At 35.9% G+C, this 23782-nt stretch overlaps 2 protein-coding genes across 2 annotated transcripts in view; one reads left to right on the forward strand and one right to left on the reverse strand.

The window, feature by feature from the left end:
• The window catches only part of PI4KA (phosphatidylinositol 4-kinase alpha), a 51536-nt gene that overhangs the window by 3904 nt on the left and 23850 nt on the right, over positions 1 to 23782 (forward strand). The window contains 16 exon segments of the mRNA XM_015877547.2: positions 128 to 216; positions 636 to 708; positions 1512 to 1771; positions 2251 to 2317; positions 3415 to 3563; positions 3939 to 4004; positions 5041 to 5137; positions 5434 to 5625; positions 6361 to 6461; positions 7237 to 7366; positions 9023 to 9155; positions 9745 to 9840; positions 10298 to 10481; positions 11035 to 11138; positions 11432 to 11600; positions 11861 to 11911. Of these exon segments, the coding sequence (XP_015733033.1) occupies positions 128 to 216; positions 636 to 708; positions 1512 to 1771; positions 2251 to 2317; positions 3415 to 3563; positions 3939 to 4004; positions 5041 to 5137; positions 5434 to 5625; positions 6361 to 6461; positions 7237 to 7366; positions 9023 to 9155; positions 9745 to 9840; positions 10298 to 10481; positions 11035 to 11138; positions 11432 to 11600; positions 11861 to 11911 (1961 nt within the window).
• On the reverse strand, positions 14539 to 22760 carry SERPIND1 (serpin family D member 1). Its single transcript, XM_015877543.2, has 5 exons — positions 22635 to 22760; positions 19851 to 20712; positions 16040 to 16313; positions 15437 to 15581; positions 14539 to 15020 (listed from the first exon to the last, which is right to left on the reverse strand). The coding sequence occupies exons 2-5, from the start codon at positions 20701 to 20703 to the stop codon at positions 14829 to 14831; spliced, it is 1464 nt and encodes a 487-aa protein (XP_015733029.1). The 5' UTR covers positions 20704 to 20712; positions 22635 to 22760; the 3' UTR covers positions 14539 to 14828.

The raw sequence follows: 23782 nt of genomic DNA on the forward strand, positions 1-23782 counted from the left end.
TTTGTTTGTACTATATCTGAAATGTGTCTCAGAATTGTATGGCATGAGAGTCATTTGCATCATCTTTATTATGTTTGCTCTTACCATGCTCTAACAGTACTCAAGTGTTTGATCTGTTACTTTGTAGGCTTGCTTCCAGTTGCAGAAAACTTCAGCTTCTGCTTGGTAACGTTGTTATCAGATGTTGCTTACAGAGATGCCTCTCTCAGAGAGCAGGTAGAATTTAAATTTGTGTTGACATTTATCCTGTTGCTTTACTTTGCTTGAGTTAGTTAACCCTCAGGTTACATAGTAGATATTCTTAAGCTTGTTTTTTACTTTTGGGTACCAAGAATGACTGTCATTGAGTGCAGAGTTTTAGCATTCAAGCTTTGGTACTGAGACCAGGACTGCTGCAGTTTTAGTTTTTCATTTGTGCCAGTTAGATGAAGACTTTAGAGAGGAAGATGTGTAAACTGAGTGAGAGCAATATATTTCCAGTCATGCAATGTTGCAAAATCTTGCTTACAGAGATACTTACATTTCTAAGTTCATAAACAAGTTTCACATGTGGTGCAATTATATCAGATAAGATGATAATATTATCAAATTAATTATCAAAATGTGTTTTTATATGTCTGTTTTGATTGCTTTAGATTTTGGATGCAGTTCTACAAGTAATGCAGTTCCTGCTGGGAATGTGTCAGACTCCGCAAATGCATGATAAAGGTACTGTTAAAATGTGTCTTAATATCGTTTCTTTATCTGAACTGTTCTCTGAAGTTCTTGCATTTTCTAATTATGAAGATTGCTCTTGGGATGTGAGCAATTCTCTCTGAATTATCTTAGCACACATGTATGGGAGATTGGTAATCACAGCGTGAACCACTGATTAATCAGCTGAGGCAAGTGTGGGGTCAGCTGCGGGAGCACAGGTGAGAGTTATGTAGCTGTGCTCCCGGGAGGGGTGGAGTTCGACTCCACCTCCTCTGAGACCTCATTTAAGGGCTGACCCTCACTGAGGCAGCATCTCTTGGAGATTGCTTGCTGGTGAAGATCGCCTCAGCTCCTAGCATCATCACTGGTGAGTTCCCCTTTTTTCCTTATACCTTCTGTACTTCTACTATCATCCTTGTAGTTGCCATTCTTGTTAACACCTGTATAGTTACCACCAATACACACACACTTGCTCTGTTTCTGTCTGTTAAATATGGCAGCTAGTTAAATTAATTTATCTTCCATGGCTTTTCTTCTGCTTCCACAAATAAATATTTGTGAAGCACATTGAGCTGAAACAATTCAATGAACTGATAGCAAAACTTTGGAGAGGTAGCTTAAAGTTGCTCTTAATACTGTTGTCTCTTTTTCTTTTTTTTTTTTTTTTTTTTTTTTTGAAAAAGACAGTGGTGTGTTGCCAGGATATTACTATGTAAGGTAGTGTTGTAAAAGAGAGATCTGAATGCATCTGTAAATGTTCTGGACACATTATACAAAGGGGATTTTTTTTTTTTTTTTTTTTTTTTTCCCTACAGAATATTTATGCAAGTATGCAGTGCCCTGCCTGATAGGAATTTCTCGAGCCTTTGGTCGCTACAGCAATTCAGAGGAGGCTCTCCTTTCAAAACTTTTTCCAAAAATTCCCCCAAATTCCCTGAAAGTTCCAGAAGAGCTTGAAGGAATTCGCCGACGGTCCTTTAATGATTTCAGATCCATTCTTCCCAGTTCTCTACTCATGGTTTGCCAAGAAGGAACACTGAAGAGAAAGGCTAGTAGTGTGTCTAGCATCTCACAGGTTTGTATAACTTGCTGTTTTGGAACTGGTTCTGTGGAGATGTCTATGATCTTGGAGGAATTATGACAGCTTTAGACCTGGTTAAGAGAATTTTCTCTTAAAGCAGTGTTTTACCACATTCCAGTGATCTTTATTTTGGTTCCATGACTAAGCTTTAAAATAATTAATGTCAATTTAACTAACAACTGTACTAATGTTCATATGGAACAGTTGGCAAATTCTGTTCCTCTTGTTATACAGTGTTATGTTTCATGTTATTCTCATGCAAAAAAAAAAAAAAGCATTATGCTTATTGGAGAATTTGGGGTAACTGACACTACATATCTAGAGTTATCCAGTGTGCTAAGCCTGCATGTGCTCTCATCAGTTTTACATGCAGCTGACAGTGCTTGTTGTTAAGGGGAAACTTACTATGAGAACTTCCTGTCTGGAAGACTCCTCAGTAGTTGTTAAAGTTTGACTTTTGTGTGGCATTTCAGGTTAGTCCTGAACGTGGAATTCCCCCACCCAGCTCTCCTGGAGGATCTACAATTAATTACTTTGAAGGTAAATTATTTTGCAAATCAACAGTGTGTGATTATTTATTTATTTATTTATTTATTCTTTACAGAAAATTGAAAACCAAAATCTTTCTGATTTTATTCTCTGCCTTCTAGAATTCTTTCGGAAATTCTCAGGGATGTGTCTGTTAGGGTTCAGAAAAATTGTGGAGTAAGAAAACAGTCATTCTACTGATTTCCAGGCTTAGTTGTTTCTGGCAGACTTTTGAGAGGCATGATTTCCTGATGCCAGGCAGTGCCTTGCACTGCAAAGCTTAATTCAACTATACAAAAAATATTTCTGGAGATTATACTGAGTAAATTTCAGAAACAAATCTTAATACTCTAGTAAACAAGCGAATTGTGGACTAATATCTGGAAGTTTGAGACCTCTATGTCAACTATCTAAGTCTAAAACGAATCTGCTTGAAGTAAACTTGATAGAGGTCACTGTTTAAGACCTAGCAATTTGCTAAAATTAAAAATGATGATAAAAAAACACTGAAGTTGATTTTTAGCCACTGGATTATGATATAGTTCTAGCTTTGAGGTTTTTATGTTGTGACATGCAGGGCTTGTCTAGGACTTCTAGTAAACCAAGACTTGGACAAGTTCAGTGGCAAGCTAGTTCTGTACCTGAGTGCTTTGGTGTCTCATGACTTTTGTCTGTCAGTTTGAGGTTTTTAAGTTTGTGCGTTCTATATTTCTAGGTCATTTTCCACTCTGAAACTGTAGCTTAAATAGATTTCTTCCATGTTAAATTTCCCCTTTATATTTCCATTTGTAGTGGCATCTGTCTTCCTTCATTAAATCACTGGGGTGCAGAGTAGTTCAAATATAATTCCTAAGTGACCAAGTAAGAAGAAAAACCTGTTTACACTCTATCTATCCTGTTGAAGGTTTACAGTTGGGCTCTAGGTTCTCTGTGTTTTCAATGTGGCTTTTTTTTTTTTTATTGTTTTGAATTGAACCTCCAAGTAGTTTGCAAGTTAGTGTCTGTACATGTGTTGCAAAATAACTCTTTTTAATGGTGATTCAGCATCGCCATTAAACAAAACTTGTATTTCCTTCGTCTCCCTAAACTTTTTTTAATTTTCTGATCAGGTTCTTATCTTCCTGATGGTAGTGCACTGGATCCTGATTATTACTTCACTACCATCAGCTCCAGTTTTTCAGTTTCTCCTCTCTTTAATGGCATTAACAATAAAGAATTTAACATCCCTTTGGAGATGCTTCGTCAGCTTTTGAATATGGTATGTGCTGAAACATTATGCAGGCTGCAGTAATTATAGATATCCTTATTAGAGAAATATCAGTTTAACTTTTAGAATTGCTAACAAAAAAGCTGCACTTATCTTCCAAGCCCTTTGTAGTGTTATTTTTATGACATTTAACATCATAATATTCCTATATAAGTAATGTTCCTAAAAAGTGCAAGGGCTACTGGCTCCAGCTGCTTTGCACATCAGCTATTTTGCAGTAGAGCACACAGGCCAAAACATGGTAATTTTTGTTACAACTGAAAATTCTTTAATTTCATCTGATGCTTTGCAGTTGTAATGGGTGTTTCTTTGCACGAGCAAAACTTTATCATCTTATACGTAGGAAGTTTTTTTCCTGCTCTGCAGGTAAAACAGATTGTTGAGGATTCTCTGCTGAAGACCTTAGATGCAGTTGTAGCTGAAGTTGCAGAGGTATGTTTTTAAATCCCCTTCTAATGTTTAGTATGCTTCATTTTTGTCTTAATAGTTAATACTTGGAAATTATTTTAAAAATATAAGATATACCTTGCCTTTGCAAAAGGCTAGTTTCCTGCTTCATTTATTTCATTTTTTTTACTTCTACCTTTGGATTGTGTAAAACTGGGGAAAAATATTTTTCACAAACATCGCAGGGGGGTTGGAACTACATGATCTTTGAGGTCCCTTCCAACCCGGGTAATTCTGTGATTCTGTGAATTAGTTGCTCTCTTACAAATGTAGTACTGAGCTACTTGAGCTCTTTTATCTTTCTAAATTACATTAGTTTACCAGGCTGTTTTCCTCTGTTGTCTTTTCTCATGGTGATAGAACGTGGGTTTTTGCTGATGGCATTTTAGTTCTCCCTCCCCTTATTCTACCTTGGAAATCATAACTGCTTTCTGTTTCAAGACGTGTAGTAGTGTTACACTTCTTTGACCTATACTATTAGAGGTGGCATGTTTGTTTTTGTAGGTCTGTGACTAATTGTTCCCCCCTCCCCTTCCCCTACAGTGTTTTCTGGGGTTAGGCCTGTTTCACTGGAGGTGTAAAGCTGAATTGAAAGAAGTGTGTGTTCAGTTTTGTAAGAATGTGTTTGCTGTTCTCTCTAGCATTCCCTTGAGTGCTGCTGTATTTAGATTTAGGCCAAAGTGGAGACAGCTTCTATTTCTCCTTTCTCATTAAAATGATAGATATGATTTTTATTACTTATTATTACTAAAAAGGGAGAGAGAACGTGCATGTTGTCTTCAAGTCAAAAAGACTGACTGAATCTTATTTAGTACGCTGAGTTTGTTTAATGTACTTCGTAGTTGTACTTATTCTTCTGTTAAATATAGCAAGGACAAAAAGCTTGTGAGGTTACTTTTTATACATGTTTTGAATGTTTACATTGCAGAGGAAGACCATTGTGACTTGAATGTGAAGATTTATTTATCTTATGTAAAATAATTTTTTTATTTTCTGAAAGCATGCTTCTTCTCTTTTGCAGATGGGCGCTAATACAGATCTCTATTATAAAACGTTCAGTGATCCTCTTTATCTTGCTCAGTTCAAAATGCTGAGAGATACCTTGTATTACATGAAAGGTATAGAATATGTGTATTTTGTGTAATTTGGGATGTGTTTTGAAATGTTTCCATTTCTTTGCATCCTAGGTGCTAGGGAATTACAGGAAAAAACTTTGTATGTGACTGAAATGATTAATAGATGTATTTCCATTGTCTGATTACTGGTGTACTTTGCTATGAAGTATATCTTTTATGTAGAGCATAAACTTCATGAAATAATTTGTCATAACATGGCAATTAATTTTATTTGTGCTCTTTCTGATACATTGGATCCCTTTCTACTATGCTAATGATATCTCCTTTTATTTCTTTAGACCTTCCAAACTCATTTGTGAAGGAAGTCCATGATTTTGTGCTAGAACAATTCAACAGCAGCCAATCAGAACTTCAGAAAATCCTTCATGATGTTGATCGACTGCACAATGAACTGAGTCCCCTAAAACTGCGCTGTCAGGCTAATGCTGCCTGTGTGGATCTCATGGTGTGGGCTGTGAAAGATGAGCAAGGTGAAAAATGCTCTCCCATCTCTGAAATGTCTGCCTTCTTTATGTTTTTTTTAACTTGTAGAAATATTTATAAACTCTGATGTCAGAGAAATATGAAATAAATATGAGTGGAATACTCTTCGTTTTTAGAATTCAAGAGTCAGACTTCCATCAATAAATCGTTTAATTAGATGTACAGAGATGTCTAAATACCTGGTCATAAATAAAATCAGAATCTTCTGATTAGCTCATTTGGAAGGGGCATTATAGTTGTTGCTGTTTGTTTTTAGTTTGTTTTCAGTTATTGCCTTTTAGAGTCTTAAAAGTTTCTCCAACTGAAAATGTTTCTTCTTTATTGCTGTGGATATTGGGAAGCTCCTTAATCTTTCTAGTTTTCTTCCTTGTTATATAATTCTTATGCATTCTCTGAATGCATGTGATTTTTTTTTTTTTTCCTTTTAATCCTTGTAATGCTTACTTTCTGTCAAATATGAAGTATGCTCAAGATCAACTTCAAGTTCTGTCATTCTCTCAGCCACAGCATTAGGAGGGGCTAGTTAGTGCAGATACTAAAATTCCTAAACGTTTCATTTGCAGAAAAAAAGTCCTAAATATCTTTAAGAAATTGTAGTATGAGGAGAGTGAAGCTGATAAATTCTCTGTGTGTTTTAGGCATTTCAATAAGCATTGAGTTATGTTTGGCCTAGTAACGAGACTAACAAACTTACTGATTTCTGTTGAATTTTTGGTACTAAGGTGCAGAAAATCTGTGCATCAAGCTATCAGAGAAGCTGCAGTCGAAAACTTCCAGCAAAGTCATCATTGCTCATTTACCACTGCTAATTTGCTGTTTGCAGGTCTGTCCTTACTGTATTTTTTATTTTTTTTTGGGGGGGGGGGGGGGGTGGGGATTACAAGTTGCTTGAAAGCATTTTACATCTGCTGTTTGTGTTACTTTTCATTGCGTCTTTCATTTAGGCTTCAGAGGTCTGGTTGTAAAAACTAGATCTGCAGCAGAGAAATGCATTCTAAATGTTCTTAGCTCTACTTAATCTTGAAGAGTAATATTGAGTGTTTTGAACTGGTATTTTGTTTCTAAAATAGTATTGTAATCTGTTACATAAACTGGGTTGAGTGAATTACTGATATTCAAGATCTGGTTATTCTAATTTTCATGTCATCTTGTTGTACACTTTCTTACAAATGTGTTATTTTCCAGAATTGAGGTAGGAAATTATTAGAATTCTTTACATGTTGGAACTTGTCTAGTAACTTTATTTTTTAGAGCATGCAACACATTTCATGTGCCTCCTGTGAGCTTAACTATGAAGAAGGCAGCAAGAGTTGACTGGCATTATACACTCTCAAATAATTTTAAATAATTAAAGACTTGAGGTCTAGTATTAGATTTGAAGGTTGGTGGCCCTGCATGCGGCAGGGGGGTTAGAGCTTGATCTTTGAGGTCCCCCCCAACCTAAGTCATTCTATGAAACATCTAGGTCTTCCGCTAAAAATTGAATACTTCAGAACTGTCTTTTCCTGTGTTGTGCTGATGTTGCAAGCTTACAGTTGATATAAAAACCCATGCTGCTATATTCAAATAATTTCACTTTTTTCCTTTTTTGTTTCTAGGGTCTAGGTCGTTTATGTGAGAGGTTCCCTGTTGTGGTTCATTCTGTCAACCCATCTTTGAGAGACTTTCTTGTGATACCTTCCCCAGTGCTTGTGAAACTTTACAAGTATCATAGTCAATATCACACAGGTAATTGGATGGGGTGGGGAGGGAAAGGCTGTGTTAGAAGGGATATGCTAGTTATTATTTTGCAACTTTATGGCTTATTGAGGCTTTTAGATGTTTTGTGTGATGATGCATCTATAGGGGGGAAATAGAGATGAATTACTGTTTTTTTTTTTGTTTTTTTTTTTTTTTTTGAGATAGAGAGGAGGAATGCAGATTGGGATAGAAGTGTATCCATCAGTTGAGATAACAGCATTTGTACAACTAATTTTTATCTTTTGAGCAGCATCACTGTGCCTGTGTTGTTAAAACAGATAGGGCAAAAGTTCTTGAGAGCCTTTGTAGTGTGAATCTGCATTATTGAGCCCTATATTATGTGCATCTTATGACAAACTTATTGGTGATGTTGGTTTATTTTGTATGAAACTTAAAGTAAAACTAAAGAATTGTGTTCTTGATCAAGAAAAACAAGTGTGTTTGAAATACTGTGCTATTGTGTAGCGTGTGCTGATAAGCAGAGAATAGTTACTTTCAGTTTGCATGTTGAGTGTTACATTTGTATTAGCATGTGTAGCAGAAATACAAAGTCGCAGCCTATAGCAGTGATGGAGCACATGGTGGAAAGCCAGGGCGAGCCCAGAGGAGCTCAAGTGCATGCACTGCACATCAGAGACTGGAAGGGGTGGAGCCAGGATCCACCCCTTCCCAGACATCATTCAAGGTTGGCAGTGGAGTTAAGGGGATCTTGCTGGAGATCCCTGCTTACCTGAGGCCTACCAAAGATAAGCAGTTTTTTTACTTTGTTTCTATGTCCACAGCTGCTGTACTTGGGCTCATCCTCACTTGCTGCAGCCTAGGACTTTGCCACCCTGCTATTATTGCTGTACTTTCTACTGTACTATGGCATTACAGCACGTAACTAAGATAAAGTGGATGAAAGGATGTGAACTTCATAAGGCAAATTATAACTGAGTGTGCAAACATGTTGGCTGTACTTTGATACTTTTTGGTCACACAGTGAATCAGCTTTTGTATGCAGTAGGATGCGCTTGCACATACTAGTGAGCAAGTGTTGTGAATTGGCTTTTTAATCCATAAAACTGTTAGCCTTTTCAGGTTTGTTTTCAGTGTTAATCTTGGAGAAAGTGGCTCGTGATTTTTGGGTTGCCATGGAAAATATTGTTTTCCTGGTTTGACAGCCATGAGGAATCGCATTGCTCTAGACTTGAAAGACATTAAAGTGGTATTAAAATTGTCAAGGAAACTTTTGCCTAATGACCAACATTGAGCAGGTTTTTCTGTGCAGTGTTGGTGAAAGACAATGAGTAAATATGATCTGTGGATTCAACACATTAGGAGGATATTTGATGGCATGTTTATTGTTGTTTTTCAATTGTTTTTCAATTGTAATATCAAGTTATTATTTCCCAAAAGAAAGTGTACAATATAAATTACTTGTTAATGCAAAAGCAGAACAGATAAAGTGAGAACTGCAGGTGAGTAAATTTAGGAATAATTAAATACAGTGATAACTTGGCAAGGTAGTGAACGCAGTTTCAAATTTCTTTAGCTGATCTTTGAATTGTCAGGTAGCCTGCTTTATGCTTGCTGTGAGTTCATGTCACAGGAGGTGGGGGAACGATGTTTTGGATAGTAATGATTCCTGTGCTGTGTTTGTAGTAGGTGCTAATGACATCAAGATTAGCGTAACCAGTGAGCATTCGGAGTCCACTCTAAATGTGATGCCTGGCAAGAAAAGTCAGCCATCCATGTATGAGCAGCTTCGTGACATTGCCATAGATAATATCTGCAGGTAAGAAGTGTGTGATAACAGAGGAGATGTATGCCATTTGGAATGTATTTTCTCTTTCCCTAGCAGGAAAAGTACTGGGACCATTTAGAAGGCACTGCACAGCGTTATAAAGAAGTGTTGCCCTCTTCTGTTATGACCTTGTTTTTCTTTAGACAACCCCTTGATTCTGCATGTGTCCTGAATTCAAAACGGTCACTTAGTTTCATTGTTATGCTTCCCAGTGTGGATCTCATGCTATTCATATCTTGATGCTCAGCCAGGCTTTTGTTTCCTCTGATGATTGTTATTCTCTTGGGAAGACATAACGTTGGTGATCAGAGACAAGGATTTGAGCGTGCTAAGCAAATCTAAGTGATTCTAAATTTATCTTTTTTTTACGTGTTCCCATCTTTGTTGCTGGATAAAACAGTAGCAGAAGTTCCAGTTTGTTTTTTTTTTAAATAAATCTGTAGTATTTCTAAACAGTTTGTTCTTAGACTCTTCTTCCTTATTCCTGGTGCTCATGAACAGTTGTACAAACTGAAATATTTGTGGGTTTTTTGTTGTTTTTCCTCTATCTGGTGTATCATGTTCTCTGTTTTTATTTCAGGTGCTTGAAAGCTGGCTTGACTATAGATTCAGTGATTGTTGAAGCCTTTCTTGCCAGTTTGTCTAACCGACTGTACATCTCACAAGAGAGTGATAAGTAAGCTGTTAGTTATAAAGCCAGTTATTCTTTCACTTAACCAGCCTGAAACTTATTCTAAGATGTAAGTTCTGGCAGCATTATCTTTGAATTGAATGTCTGAGACGAGTGAGGGTAAGTTGTACAGTAGCTGGCCAAACCATCTTGTCTTAATAATGCTTTGCATGTCACATTTACCTCCTTTATTGTTTCTAGAGCAGTTTACAAACAGGTTCTTGCGTAGTGCATTTATCGGTTCTGGTTTCTGTTTGTTTTTTGTTTGTTTGTTTTTAAATTTGCGTGTTTATGTCTCTAATGCTAAATGATGAGGGTGTGTAGAGGGCAACAGTAAAGTTTAATGATGCTTAAATTTAGTATACCAATTGTTTCTTATATGGAATGTACCCTGTTTTGAGGGCTTATGCTGGACAACTGCACATGTGACTGGGTGGGGTTTTTTTTGTTTGTCTTATAACAGGGAAGCTCATTTGATTCCTGACCACACAATTCGTGCTCTTGGGCACATTGCAGTGGCACTGAGGGATACACCGAAAATGATGGAACCCATCCTACAGATCTTACAGCAGAAGTTCTGCCAGCCACCTTCTAATCTTGATGTACTTATCATTGACCAGCTGGGTTGCTTGGTCATCACTGGAAATGTAAGGAAAGAACTGGTCAAAAGAGTTCTGGTTTATAATCTTTTTCCTTTAGTTTCCTTTAGAAACTGCATCTGCAAGAATTGTTTTGAAAGGTTTTCTTAACTTGTGCATGCTTCTGCAGTCCTGGTCTCAGAGACATCATAAAAGAAAAGCTAAATAATAATGTGCAAGACTGCTGTGTCTGTAAACAAGATTAGTCCCTACAGAAGATTCTGAAAGTTTAAAAAATGAATTCCATGTTTTTAGAAGTAGTTTCTAAACTTGGCCTGCATCCCCAACAGGTGCATGCTATTGGTTTTCATATCAGTGGTTAGCTTTTGAAGTCTTGTAAGTACGTACTTTTAAAGCAATTAAGTAAACATCCAAGCAGTGAAAATCACTAATGAAAATAGTTTAACTGTGTGTTCTTTAGAAGCTGAAGCTATTGTTCAGGTTACAAGTATGTACTTGAAGAACTTTTGTAATGCTTACAACTGTACTTTACAGGGTCATTCATCATAGCTGAGGCATAGTATTCAATAAGCTCTAATTAGTATTTTTATTTGTTTTATAGCAATATATATATCAGGAGGTGTGGAATCTGTTTCAGCAAATCAGTGTTAAAGCAAGTTCAGTTGTTTACTCTGCCACAAAAGATTATAAGGATCATGGATACAGGTAAGACTTAGTTGTGTCCCTTAAATGAATGCTAATACTATGCGGAATAACAGCCCTCTGCTGTTTTTGTCTGTAGTCATATCTGCTACAAGAAAGTAATTTCTTCTTGGCAGTGACAAAAACAACAATGCAACATTCACAGACAAAGCTGACAAATGATTTTTCATTTAAATAGTGGCTATAGCGGTTTTAATAAAAGAATTACTGGTCAGCATTACTAGGAAAGGACTGAAGTTAGAGAAGTCTGTATTGAGAGGTCGCTTGTTCATAACTTCTTTTTCCTTTTTTCTCAGACACTGTTCCTTAGCAGTCATTAATGCCCTAGCTAACATTGCTGCTAACATTCAAGGAGAGCACCTTGTGGATGAACTGCTGATGAACTTGCTGGAACTGTTCGTTCAACTTGGGCTAGAAGGAAAGAGGGCTAGTGAGAGAGCAAGTGAAAAAGGACCAGCACTGAAAGTAAGATAATTGTTCATGTTTTTGGTTTGTTTGAATTGTTTTTTTTTTTTCAGTTTCATGCAGTAAAACCACATTTTTACATGGACACTTCATAAAATTGAATGTCCTTAAAAATAAGAATGTATTTTTGTCCTGGAATTAGAGCGCAGATCTAGGCAATTGGAATGCTTGATTCTTGAATTCTTGATTCTTGTCATCTAGCAAGTATTCAAAGTATTTTCGCAGAGGTTTTTGGTAATAATTTCCTTCTTCTTTTCCAGGCTTCCAGTAGCGCAGGGAATCTTGGTGTGCTTATTCCTGTTATTGCTGTGGTAAGTACCCAGTTGGGTAACTGAATAATTTTTCTCACTTATATTCAGTATCAGTACTGTTGCAAAGTCAAATGGTTTGATTAACAGCTAGTGAGCTAATGTACAGGCATCCAGTGTGCAGCAGTATAGTTAATAATTTAACTGTGAATTTAAAAAACAAAACAAAACACTAACGTTAGGTGTGCAGTGTAATAAATAGCACTTACCTAAATAAAAAATGCCTAGAGAAAAAGTGAAGACCAAAAATTAAAATAAATCCTAGTTTGACAGTGCTGCAAATTCTGCTTCTTAAAAAGGAGATGTTGGGGAAGGAAGTGTTATCAGTTATCCTGTCTGTCCTGAAACTGTAATTGGCTATCATGTTGATAGAATTCTAGGATTCTGGTGGCCATTCCAGGCTCACATCTTCTGTTTATCTGTTTCTTGTTCCATCTAAATGTTTTTGTTTGTTTGTTTTAATGAGGTGTGACTTCTAATCCGTCCAAAAAGTAGTCTGTGACCTTAATAGGTTCCTAACAAAAAGTTTACGCCCAAGCTGGATTCCCAGGTCAGGAGGACTAGTCAACTAACTGTAGTTTCTACAGAACTTCTAGATATCAAAGATCCAGACAAGCTTACTAGAAGACAAAGAGCATCAGGCTGCTTCCCCCCTCATGAAGTTGAAATTTTCTGTGGCATATTTTTTGCACAGCTAGTGGAATAAAGGAGGAAAATGTACTATATACATGCAATAAGCATGCCTATTTGTAATTTGCTGTACATCTGTTAAGGAGATCATGCTTTTCATATTTTGCACTCACAGTGTTTACTGTAATTTCTCCAGGAAGAGAGCCCTAAATTAGCACTGATTACCTAGAACCTTCCTACATTTCTTGCATCAGTTTCCAACATAACCAAATCCTAGATTTGCAGAAATGAATTTGTAAATGTCTCAGGTTACTATTCAATAGCTGCTTAGCTTTTGAATGAAGTAGCAGATCTTATGTTGAGATGTATAATCTAGAGGGTAGTATTTTTGACTTATCAGTTAAGCGATTGGTAGTGTCATCACTGATTATAGTGCAAGATCATTCCTTACATAATGGAGGCAAAAAAAGAAAGATTAGTGTTTTGTTAGAGACTTAATGTAAAACTTATGGAACTAGTTTTGTTTCACATTCTTATTAATGTATTTTTTTTTTCCTAAAAAACTGCATTTTCCAGTGAAAACTGCATTTTCCTTAACTAATGTGACCTTTAAATAGAGTCAGTGCCAGAATATGTAGCAAGAGTTAATGGTTACATTATGGTTGTTGAAGCAAATATTTGACTTTCTTGCACAATGTATGAAGAGCGTGGGATTGAGCAGTAGCTGATTTGCTTTTATGCTTGACATCTTTCCTTGAATAATTCTGGTTGCTTAGGTTGCAGAGACAAGAGGAAAAAGATCAGATCCTCTAGCTCATTTAATCTGTGATACACTGATTATACTTGGGATGTGAATATTTATTCTTTTTAATATAAATAAACAAGGTGAAATGTTTACATAAACTATAATGATATGTGTAGTGAAACTTTAGTGCAAAGAAGTATGTTCCTAGTGTTGACTTTTGAATAAGCACAGCGTAAGCTAGAAATAGAAGCATCTGGGTTTTTAGTTTGATGTTAATTTTTTTGGCTATTCTGTTAAAAATGACTTTATGTATGGGGCAAATAAATGTAGTAGATGGAAAAATTACAAATGTCAGTAACATGCAATCAGTAAGTTAATACTGAAAAACACCTTCTAAAGAGCTGTCTTACTCCTTAAACTGTTTTAAGTGTTAGTTTATGGCTTCTTTTTGCAGCTTTTTGTTAACATTAGGGAAATTTGTAATACAAATATACTTAGATTTATATGATATTTGATATTGGATATAACAAAAAAAAAATCACTGGTCTGAAAGACACATGTTTTAGAAGTTAAGATGCAAAGGAAGGTGTATGACATGGGCATGTTCAGGGGCTTTAGTAACTTGTATGTAAGGTGTAACTCTGTTCCTGATACCAGGTTGGTAGTAATATTTTACAGTGTGCAGGCAAATCTTCACTTTTTCAGATGTGGAACAAACTTGTTTACAGTCTAAGTGCGTGACTTGAAAGGTTTTGTCTGTTGAATTAAGCATGGAGATTGCATCTGAATTCTTAACTAGCACTGTGATTGCTATAAATCAATTTTTGTAGAGAAAATTAGGTGACATTGAACTGATCAAAAGACCATTTTGCTAGCTGCACACAATACATAAGGTATTCTAAGGAGTTACCTGTTTGTCCTAACTCTGAAATTGCTTCTATGGGTGGAGATCAGAGAACTGTGTTGAAACCAACTAAGTCAGACTGGGGAAAGGTAGTGGATCCATTAAGATTTAATTCCACCAAGATGCTGTCTCCTCTTTGTTCTGCTGACCTGTAAAATTCATGGTCAGTAGCATGGTTTGCTGAATGTTAAATAGTGCAAGCAAAAGCAAGAACCCTGGCACCTGCTGTTATTAAAGTATGTAAAAGTATGCAGGAGAGACATAAATTTCTAATGCCAGTCAGGTACATAGGATTTTCTTATTCCTATTTATTATGAATAGGTATTCCAACAATAAAACTTAGATCTGAACTTCAAGAATCCAGATAGTCTTCATATTTTATTGATTACATTTTATAGAGTGAAATAAGTAAAACACAGAGTAAGTTACTTTGAGATATTTCTTAATATACCGGTATTGATACATTGTACTAACACTGCAGTCAAATCATCTGCTATCGAGTCCATTCACATAGAACTTCTTATACATACTTGATATAATACCAATGGCTTTTGTATTATCTAATATGACAAGAAAATTGCCTTTTGTGATACTTCTATGATATATTAATGCATAATTATACATTGGTCGTGGTCTCTGCTTTAAGGCTTGGCAGGGTTGACAACTCTACCCATGAATAGAAGACAACTGGTACGATGTTCATAGATCAGAAACAAAAAGGGACGGTCAACAATAAAGCGAATCTGAGTAGAAAGAGGCATGAATCCAACGTTGGTTATTGCTCCAGCTTCTGTGCCTTCCTCATTCACAGTTATTGTGCCTTGATGATTGAACTGTGAAAAATTAAATAAAAAAGGAGGATCTCATTATACGCTAATGATGTGCTCAAAGCCTTCTCCCTCCCAACGAAGCCATGTCCTGCTCATGGCTTTTTTGTGACACCCCTACTTGTAGCTCCCATGAGGCAGCAATTGTTTGGGCTTGGCTTCTGAGTAGCCCTGTTTCTGACAGACCTATCAATCAAAACACTTTCCGTAAGTTTGACGTCTAATTAAACATATTTATCTTAAGGAAAAAAAAAAAGGCAAGGACATACAGAGAATCCCACAACCCCCGCTATGTCTTCCAAGAAAGACTATATAAAATAATATTTTAGATTATTAAACTCTGAATTATTACTATGGTGCTTTGTTTTCAGATGCTATCACTTAATCAGAAAGGAGGTGAAGGCAAGGAGAAGTATAAATACTCTGTCAATGGAGACTTTCTCTTCTGATACACCACAGTAGTTGCCATTTTCACTGAACAGCTCTTCTATTCCCATGGATTTCAGAAAACCAATCAAGTTGTAGTTTTTCTCGAGCTTAAATTTAGGCAGAACTACTTCTCTGGTTCTAGTAAAAATAAAAACAAAAAACGCAGAAAGTTGTTGAGAAAACACATTTTTGCATAATTTCTTTGCTATGTATTTGTTTTAAAAAGTAGGGCACAAATAATACAAGAACTTGTACCATGCTTTTACTGTTACAAATTAGGTATTAATAATTTTTAAGCTTTGTTCTTACTAATTAACATACTATTAGTTTGTCAGCATGACATGATGTTTTACTTCGGTTGTGCATATAGTATATAGGCTCTGAGCATTTTGTCATGTGATTGAGTGTGCTTATAATGAACTGAAATTTTCTGGGGTTCGTAGCTGGTGATTTGTCACACCTATAAAAGTTGCATTAAGCTTGAGCTGAATGCTTTAAGTCAAAGTATGTTATCTTCTATGCTGCCTACTTTCCCTTGTCAATATGACCAGGAATGTATAGTAAGGCTTTAACAAAACTTATTTTTCTGCAGATACCTGTTTGTCATGCTCTTCTGCCATTTTTCCACCACCTGAGGGGTTATTTGCTTTTCTAGGGCTTTCATGCCAGAAAGCTTGTGTGGAAGTACAATCAGCATACTGATGTTCCCCACAAATGGGAGCTGGATCACACCACAGTCCAGCTCAGGGTCTGCAGCAGCTAGGAAGTTCCCTTTAGTCTGCATCATAGGAACTTTTATTGTTTGCTTTTCATTCAGTCGAAAACTTCTCTTGGTTGTCATTTCCACCGGAAACTTGTTCTCCCACGTTCCTGGTAATGCAGAAGAGAGATAAACAACAACAAAAAAAAGCAAATATCCTTATTTAGAAAAATATTCCCAGAGTAACAGTATACGTTATACTTTCATTCATGTGAATTTGGACTTGCTATAGGTGAATGTTAATTTTAATTAAGCCAGAATGAGAACACAAGTTTTAATGCAACTTGGTAAGATTTGTCTTTAAAATTTCCAGCTTAATATTCATATGATCTTAATGTTCTGAATTACAGAGGTAAAACATGAACTGGGTATGTGAAAGGGCTTTGTGTGCCCTTCTCTTCTATCAGGAATCTAGAAATTAAAAGATATAATCAGATGTAAACCACTTGACATTGCATCAGCCATGTTATTAATGTATCAAGCTATGTAATAGCTGTTTTCATTTTGCACAGTATTTCAAAGATAATATGCTGAAGGCATTATCTTGACGTAATCAGTCCAAGCCAATAAAAATACCTTCTTAAGACATTCTGAATAGTTTGAATGTTTACTGGTTAATTGTACGATCCCGTTTGATTCAATTTCAGCATGCTTTTGGTCATGTAATTTATTCTCAAAGAATGCAATTCAACACATTTTGCAGCTGAGAAAATGATTCAAACCCTGATGGTGTAGATTCATTTGGTTTCCAAAATATTTATTGATTGTTATTTTAATAAACAAATCAAAAGAAGAAAAACAGAGAAACAAAACCAAAACCAACCAGACACACAAAATAAAAAAAAAAATAGTGCCTTTTAAAGCAGTTGTACTTTATTCTCTTTAGAGCTGTAGCTCTGTTAAGAGCATTCTTAAAAGACAGACAAAACTAGAATTTTGTAGTGGAGATAGGACTACTGGTACTTCCTGTTGAAGTTTTGGATTTTAGGTTGTCATTGGCAAGCAAATATGTGGGGAGTATGACTGCAACTGTGTAGATAGACTACAGACTTAACTTTAGCCTTTCAAAGTAGACGTAAATGATTCTGAGCCCCTTAATTTGACTTTTAAGTTGACTGTGTGGTAACAAAAAGCCTCGAGCATGACTTTCATTCTGATGTTTTCTTGATGTGTTAGGAGCAGTCAAAAGTGATCGTCAGACTGTAGTTATTCTGAAGAGAAGGGAATATAAAATGGATTAAATTGCCTCAGTTGTCAGGAGAAAGCATTGTCTGGTTTTCTTCAGGGAGCAGAATGCACAGGCATGGGTCTAGGTAATGACTCAAAGCCTTTAAGGGTTATGGGAGCTTCAGCAGTTCTGTTGTCTCCTAAGGGACGGGAGCAGTCTATCAGCTCTTCCTAGTAAAAGAGGGGAGCTGAAAACTTTCTCTTGGATTAACATTGGTGAGTGTGTTTGTCTTGGTATAACATACTATTTCTCCAACAGGAAGCATGTAGTCTTCCAGTTGGCACTGTGCCAACTTTATTAACTTTAAAATCCTCCCAGGATGATGTTTTGGATTCCATCTGGGTGACAGAACCAATCAGTTGTCTTCACTAGTAGGGGTTTTTTTTTGTTTTGTTTTTTTTCCTTGTATCCACGACTAGACGCAATTTTGAACCTGTTAAAATTTTTCAGTCATCAAAAGCTGCTGTGGTCTACCATGGCTAAAATAACTGGCTCCTACTGATAGGAGGAGCAGAGAATAGGTCTCAGATGTATGCTGGATACCTACCCAAGATAAAACTTTTTTCTTACTAAGACTGAGTAGCTTCCAATTAATTCTTGATGGATTTTGCATAGGAGAAATTTAAGAGTTCTTGGTATCTGGAGCTATACTGTTGCTCAATGACTCTTGTATTGAGCCTCTCTGTATACACGAGAATACACAAAGGTTTCTTGGCTTTGAAGGCTAAGTACAGCTTGTTTGCAGTGACACAAACAGCATAAATGTTGTACTTTGAAAGATGAGGACAAAATGTAGTGATTTCTCAAAGGACTGGGTACACAAGGAGTAGAACCTGCTTTTGAAAAGTTATTTCACTTGAAACGGAATTACCAGGAGACTGTTACTGTAAGATAAGACATCTCAATATGGAATTGATTGCTTTTTGTTTTATGAGTTAGCAATTACAATCCTCAGCAGCAGATACAGTGGTAACTCATACTAACAAGACTCCGCAGAAGAGTTTTTTGAGATAGTGCAAGCGCTTACTCATTTCACAGTACACATTTAAAATGTCTTGTTCTAAAATACGACTACATCATGAAAAATAATGCATCTGTTTTGTGTAATCCTTTTTTTTTTTTAATTTTATTATTTTCCTGGGTATTTTAATGGATAGTAAATCTACACTTTTGTTATGACAAGTAATTATCATCAGATATGTATTTAAGGATACAAATGTTTTTATTTCTGATGGTATTTTGAAATAGGGATTATTTGGATTTTATGCTCATTGACAGCTTCAGGTCTTTTAAAGAGGAAAGCAACATTATTCAAGGCAATTAATGCCTTGCAAGCAAGTGAAAAAGGTTCCTTGTGTAAAGCTGGAAGAACACTGTTGGAAAATCAAATGCTGGGAATACAGATTGAAGAGAGACTTTAAGTATGTGTTTTCAGGAAGCAGGGACATAATGAGAGAAAGGAAACTCCTTTATGGAAAGCAGTATGTTGTACTCAAAAACCCTGCTATCAGTTTGTGGTAATGTCTCTTTCCCTCCTGATGCGCTACTTTACTTGTATCAGATTTCATCTTACACAGTCAGTAACAGGTTTTGACTTTTTCCTCAGTTCCCCTTTTGCTTGCACCTCCTGTCTTTTTTTTTTTTTTTTTTTCCTCATTTAATATAGTAATATAATAAAGTAAAAATTGTGAACTTTCAACCTGAGGCAAATAGCCAAAGTTGAAAATCTCACCACAGATGGTAAACTGAAGTGTAAAGAAATTGAAAATAAGAATTAATATTAAAGTTAATATTGTGTATATATTTTTATTTCTTATTGTTCAGTATATAATGGAGCATAGAGCAGGTAGGAGCTCATGGCAGCAGACAGGCCATGCTGAATTTCTGAAACACTCCAAGAAGTGAATGTGTTCTTTTTTTAATTTTAGAAGAATGTTTTGATTATTGTCTTCAGCCCTCTGAACAGACTCCCTGACAAGGACTGCAATCTGATCACATAAAAAATATGTACTTTAAGTCTTTGTAGTCGTTCCTTTGAATACTTAATACTTCAGGAATGTTAAATGTTTTAACCGAAATCAACCGCTGCAGTTTCAGTGAAGTCAGTAACCTGAAGTACAACTGAATCTATTAACTTGCACATAAAGTACTTCCTCAGTACAAAAGACTCCTACAGAATCCATGCTTTCTGAGGCTACTCTGCATATGTATGTTTTGTAGTCTCACTTTTAGACAACAAGCATTTGTCTAAGTTCTTGCTGTCCTACTACAATATGTGATGATTTCAGGGCATAACTAAAACATTGATGTGTTACAGAAACATGCAAACTAAGGGGTTAATAATAGTGTTTTTGTAGAGAGAATTAGTTGTCTATTTTGAGCTATAGAGTCTATTTAAGTTTAGTCTGGGGTTGCTTACCTTTGAAGTAAAGGCAGTTAAGAATCATCATAAGTGTTGTGGGATTTACATTCACAAGAGCTTCCTTTATTAATCCTTTGGTCAGCTTCAAGATGCGTTGATTGGTTTTGGTTATGAAGTTAGGATCTGAAAAATCAGCTGGTTGGGCATCAGCAAAGTAGTATGTTTTCATATTGTTTCTGAAATCATTAAGAATAGAAAAGTCCTTTCGAATATAAAGATCATTGACAGATCTCAGAGTATAACCAAAATTGCGCCTGAAGAGCCGGTGAGTGAGTTTCCGAAAGAGGTTATGTACAGTCATGAGCTCGTATTTAGTGCTGGCATTAATGAAGTCTTCAAAGCCAAGAACAGATAATACTTCCTGCTGAGTTTGACCCTTCAGACCCAGGGAAATCATAGCCATTGCAGTGGAAATACCAACAGGAGCCATGAGAATATTGTCTGAGGAGTTGGCTTTGTCTGCTACACTACGATAAAGGTTGAAGCCAAAGTTTGCATTGAGGATATTAAGACGTTGGATTCTGGTTTTGCCTTGGAAAAGTTCCAGAATATTTCCTTGCTGAACTTCAGAAACTATGTGTGGAGCAGCATCTATAATGTCACTGTAGTCATCTTCCAATATCTTGTCAAGATCTAGATAATCCTCTTCCTCCTCCTCTTCAGGAATCAAGTCATTGGTGATAGTGTTTTCTCTGTGGAACTCCAGTGGTAGGTCTGGCATTTCATAGGTTCCATTTTCGTGTGTATGTGCATCTTTGAGGCTTTCAAAATGGTCACTGAAATCCTTGATTCCACAAAACGTGGAGGTTATGATGACAGCCACAGCAAGCAAACGAAATAGGAACTTCATTTTGAAAACCTGGAAGACAACAAAGTTGGAAGAAAGAGGGTAATTGAATTTTGTCTGTTTCTGTTCCGTAAGTTTAGGTCTTCGGTGGATTCTGTCAAGTCACAAAGTCTGCAGTTACTTTATTCGACAGCATTTATCTGTCTTAAGTAGATAGGTAACCTGTTTTAGTGGTGACCATTCTTGTATACATAATGTCTCCATCCTGTTAGATAATTGGTTGAGTTCCTGCTTAAGTAGTGGTTGACATATTCCAGTGATGACAAATTAATTACCTGAAATACGCTGATGTATTTATGTGTAAAATAGAATTGTTTAAAATGTTTACTGACTGTGTTATTTTAAAAAAAAAAAAAAAAAAAGGAGAATTTCTGGAACAGTGCTGCTGAAATTTGATGGAGGAAAAAAAAAGGAAGTTTGGGCTGTAGACATTTATCTGCACTATGCTATTAGTGGGACAGCAGCGTGTAAAGTATTTAAATGTTCTGGCCTGTTTGTTTTCTTCTGTGTTACTCCATGGGTGTGCTCACTTTTTACAACTGTGGTACATCTGTCTGCCTCTTCCGTTTGGATTCTTGAATCTGCTTCTTACTTAGTTTCTACTTTTATGCAGCACTGCACAATATGCAGAGTTGTTTGTTTTCTTCATTGTGTGAAATCCTCTAAGTTCATGTCTGTAACTGTTCCTCCAGTCTTAGTGTTACCATGATGATAGATTTCTATCTTCACTTACTGTACACATTAAATATACATATTAATATTTGATATACATATATATAAAATAATATTTAATGTACATATTTACATATGTATATGTCAGCAGAACCTGCTTTTTTTTTTCCCAAAAAGGAGCTTGGTCTCTTCTTTGTCTCTGGGCAGTGCATTGCTGTTTGTTTTTGTTTTTTGTCACAACTTCAAAATCAAGAACTGATGTTAGATACATAATTTGAATTTAATCTGTCACCCTTACTCATCTGACAAGAGGTAGGTTTTCACCATAATTCTGACTTGCAGTAATTACAGTAATCTTAAAAAGTTTAATTTCTTCCTGCAGTAATCAAAGACCAATACACGAGCATACAATAACTGTGTCAGGTGACACTGCAAAATGGGTGTCTGAATGCCAGGGTCTTGATTTTTTGACAGTGCTTCTTTAGAAAGTTATTTGGTGATTTTATAAAATCAATTTCAGTTCACAGCACTTGTTTGAGTAAAGGAAAAAAAAACAACAAAAACAACAACAAAAAAAAAAACAACAAAAAAAACCCCACAAAGATTTAAAATGTAGGAAAAAATGTTGAATATGATGCAAGTAAAATTTTACTTAGAGGTTGAGTAAAATGTTTTGCAAATTAGCAAATAGACCAAGAAGCTGTAGAAGTAAAATGCATAGATGCACAAATTTGTAAAGCATTGCTTGCAGCACTTTTCAGGCTCTTAACAGGATCGAAGTAACTAAGCTAAGACTTAATTTTCTGAACTCTCCTCTCAAAGTAATTAGCTTGAAACCTTAAAAAAAGGGTGATTATCCCATGTAAAAATGAATTGTCTTTACAATGATGAAAGGTCACTAAAAGGTGCATTTTGAAAGATTTACATTGTGATTAAAGGACTTGAGTCAGGAGAACTCATTTCTTCATAAATTCATCTTTCTTTTATTACTTCCCCCACCCCCAGAAAAGAAAAAGGTGATTTTTTTATTTTTTTTTTCTCTCTCGACTGGCATTCTCTGTCCATTAACCACTGAAAAATATTTTCTGCTTTTGCCATACAAGAATTTGCTGTCAGTACTGTTCCCAACTTTAAATTCTCACCTTCAGTAAAGTTTAATTGGTGCTCATCTCCACCTACACAAACAAAGCATTCCTATACTATGCAGTATATGTGCATTTGTGTCAGATTTACCTAAAATAACGGATGTGAATGAGGCTTACCTTTAAGTCCCACTGTGGAAAAGATGTGTTGAATAGCTCAAGTGAGGGGAATGGCAAGTTTTAAATCTGAACTTTGATGCTAGTTTTTTGTGTATCTCCCAAAGTAAACATTCTCTAAACCAAACACTGCTAAACTTACTTCGTCAGCCAAAATCCCTCCCTTGCCTAGTGATCTCTGCTGGATTGCTTGGTTTGTTGTTTGTTGAACTTCTTTTATGGCTTTGCAGGTACTTATTTGCTCATATTTGAGGAAAATCTTTGAGCAAAAATTGGTGTATGTAAAGTTTCACAGTCAAGTATGCACATAAACTTGGCTGTTTAAGACTAGCAGAAACCATGTCACCACTGTTTTGTGCTGAGATGATGTTATGTTACTATTTGTATGTCACTTCAAATGTGGTTGGGGCCACTGGGTCTGTGAGGCTGGCTACTTCTGTCACTGTGCGACTGCTGCAGACATTTGCTGTCAGCCCAGCAGTGCTGTTCACCAGCTAGGACTCAGGTTAATTTTACTGCAGTATAGGAATTTTTAGTTATTTTTTTTAATGGCAGACTGATCTAAGATAAATATGTTCTGAATTAGCTTTATGTAAGGTTTTACTGAAGTACTTTGCATTTTCATACCACAGCAGAATTATTTTGCAGTTAGAAAAAATCTCTTCAGTATAGATTAGATAGATGAAGTCTACAGTTATAATATCTGGTCGTATTAGATAAAGCTCACAGTTCAGTAAAGCTTTCCTTTAATTATTATTATTATTTTTAATGTTGTCTATGCTGCTAACAATTTTAGAGTAAAAGACTGTCAGATTTTCAGTGTAGATTTGTAAGAATTCCATGTCATCTTGTTATTTGAGAGTATAAACTGCTCCAGTGGTAGCAGCTGTCTGTGAAAAGGCTATCCGACAACTTGAATAGATGTGCTGAAAATGATGTTCTTTTACTTGCTTGTTTAGATAGTAAATTCTCCAGGACTGATGTCACTGTATGCGTGGGTGAAAACAATAAAAGATCCCCAATTGGAGCCTCAGTGTATTTCCACAAATCCAATAAACAATAGCAACCAGAAGTATGTTTGACTAATATTTTGAGTTTGAGTTCCTCTGTGCTAAAATAAAACTTCATGAAGCTGTCTTTAGCTCACAGTT

This window comes from Coturnix japonica, chromosome 15 (assembly GCF_001577835.2).
Source record: "Coturnix japonica isolate 7356 chromosome 15, Coturnix japonica 2.1, whole genome shotgun sequence".
NCBI lineage: Eukaryota > Metazoa > Chordata > Aves > Galliformes > Phasianidae > Coturnix > Coturnix japonica.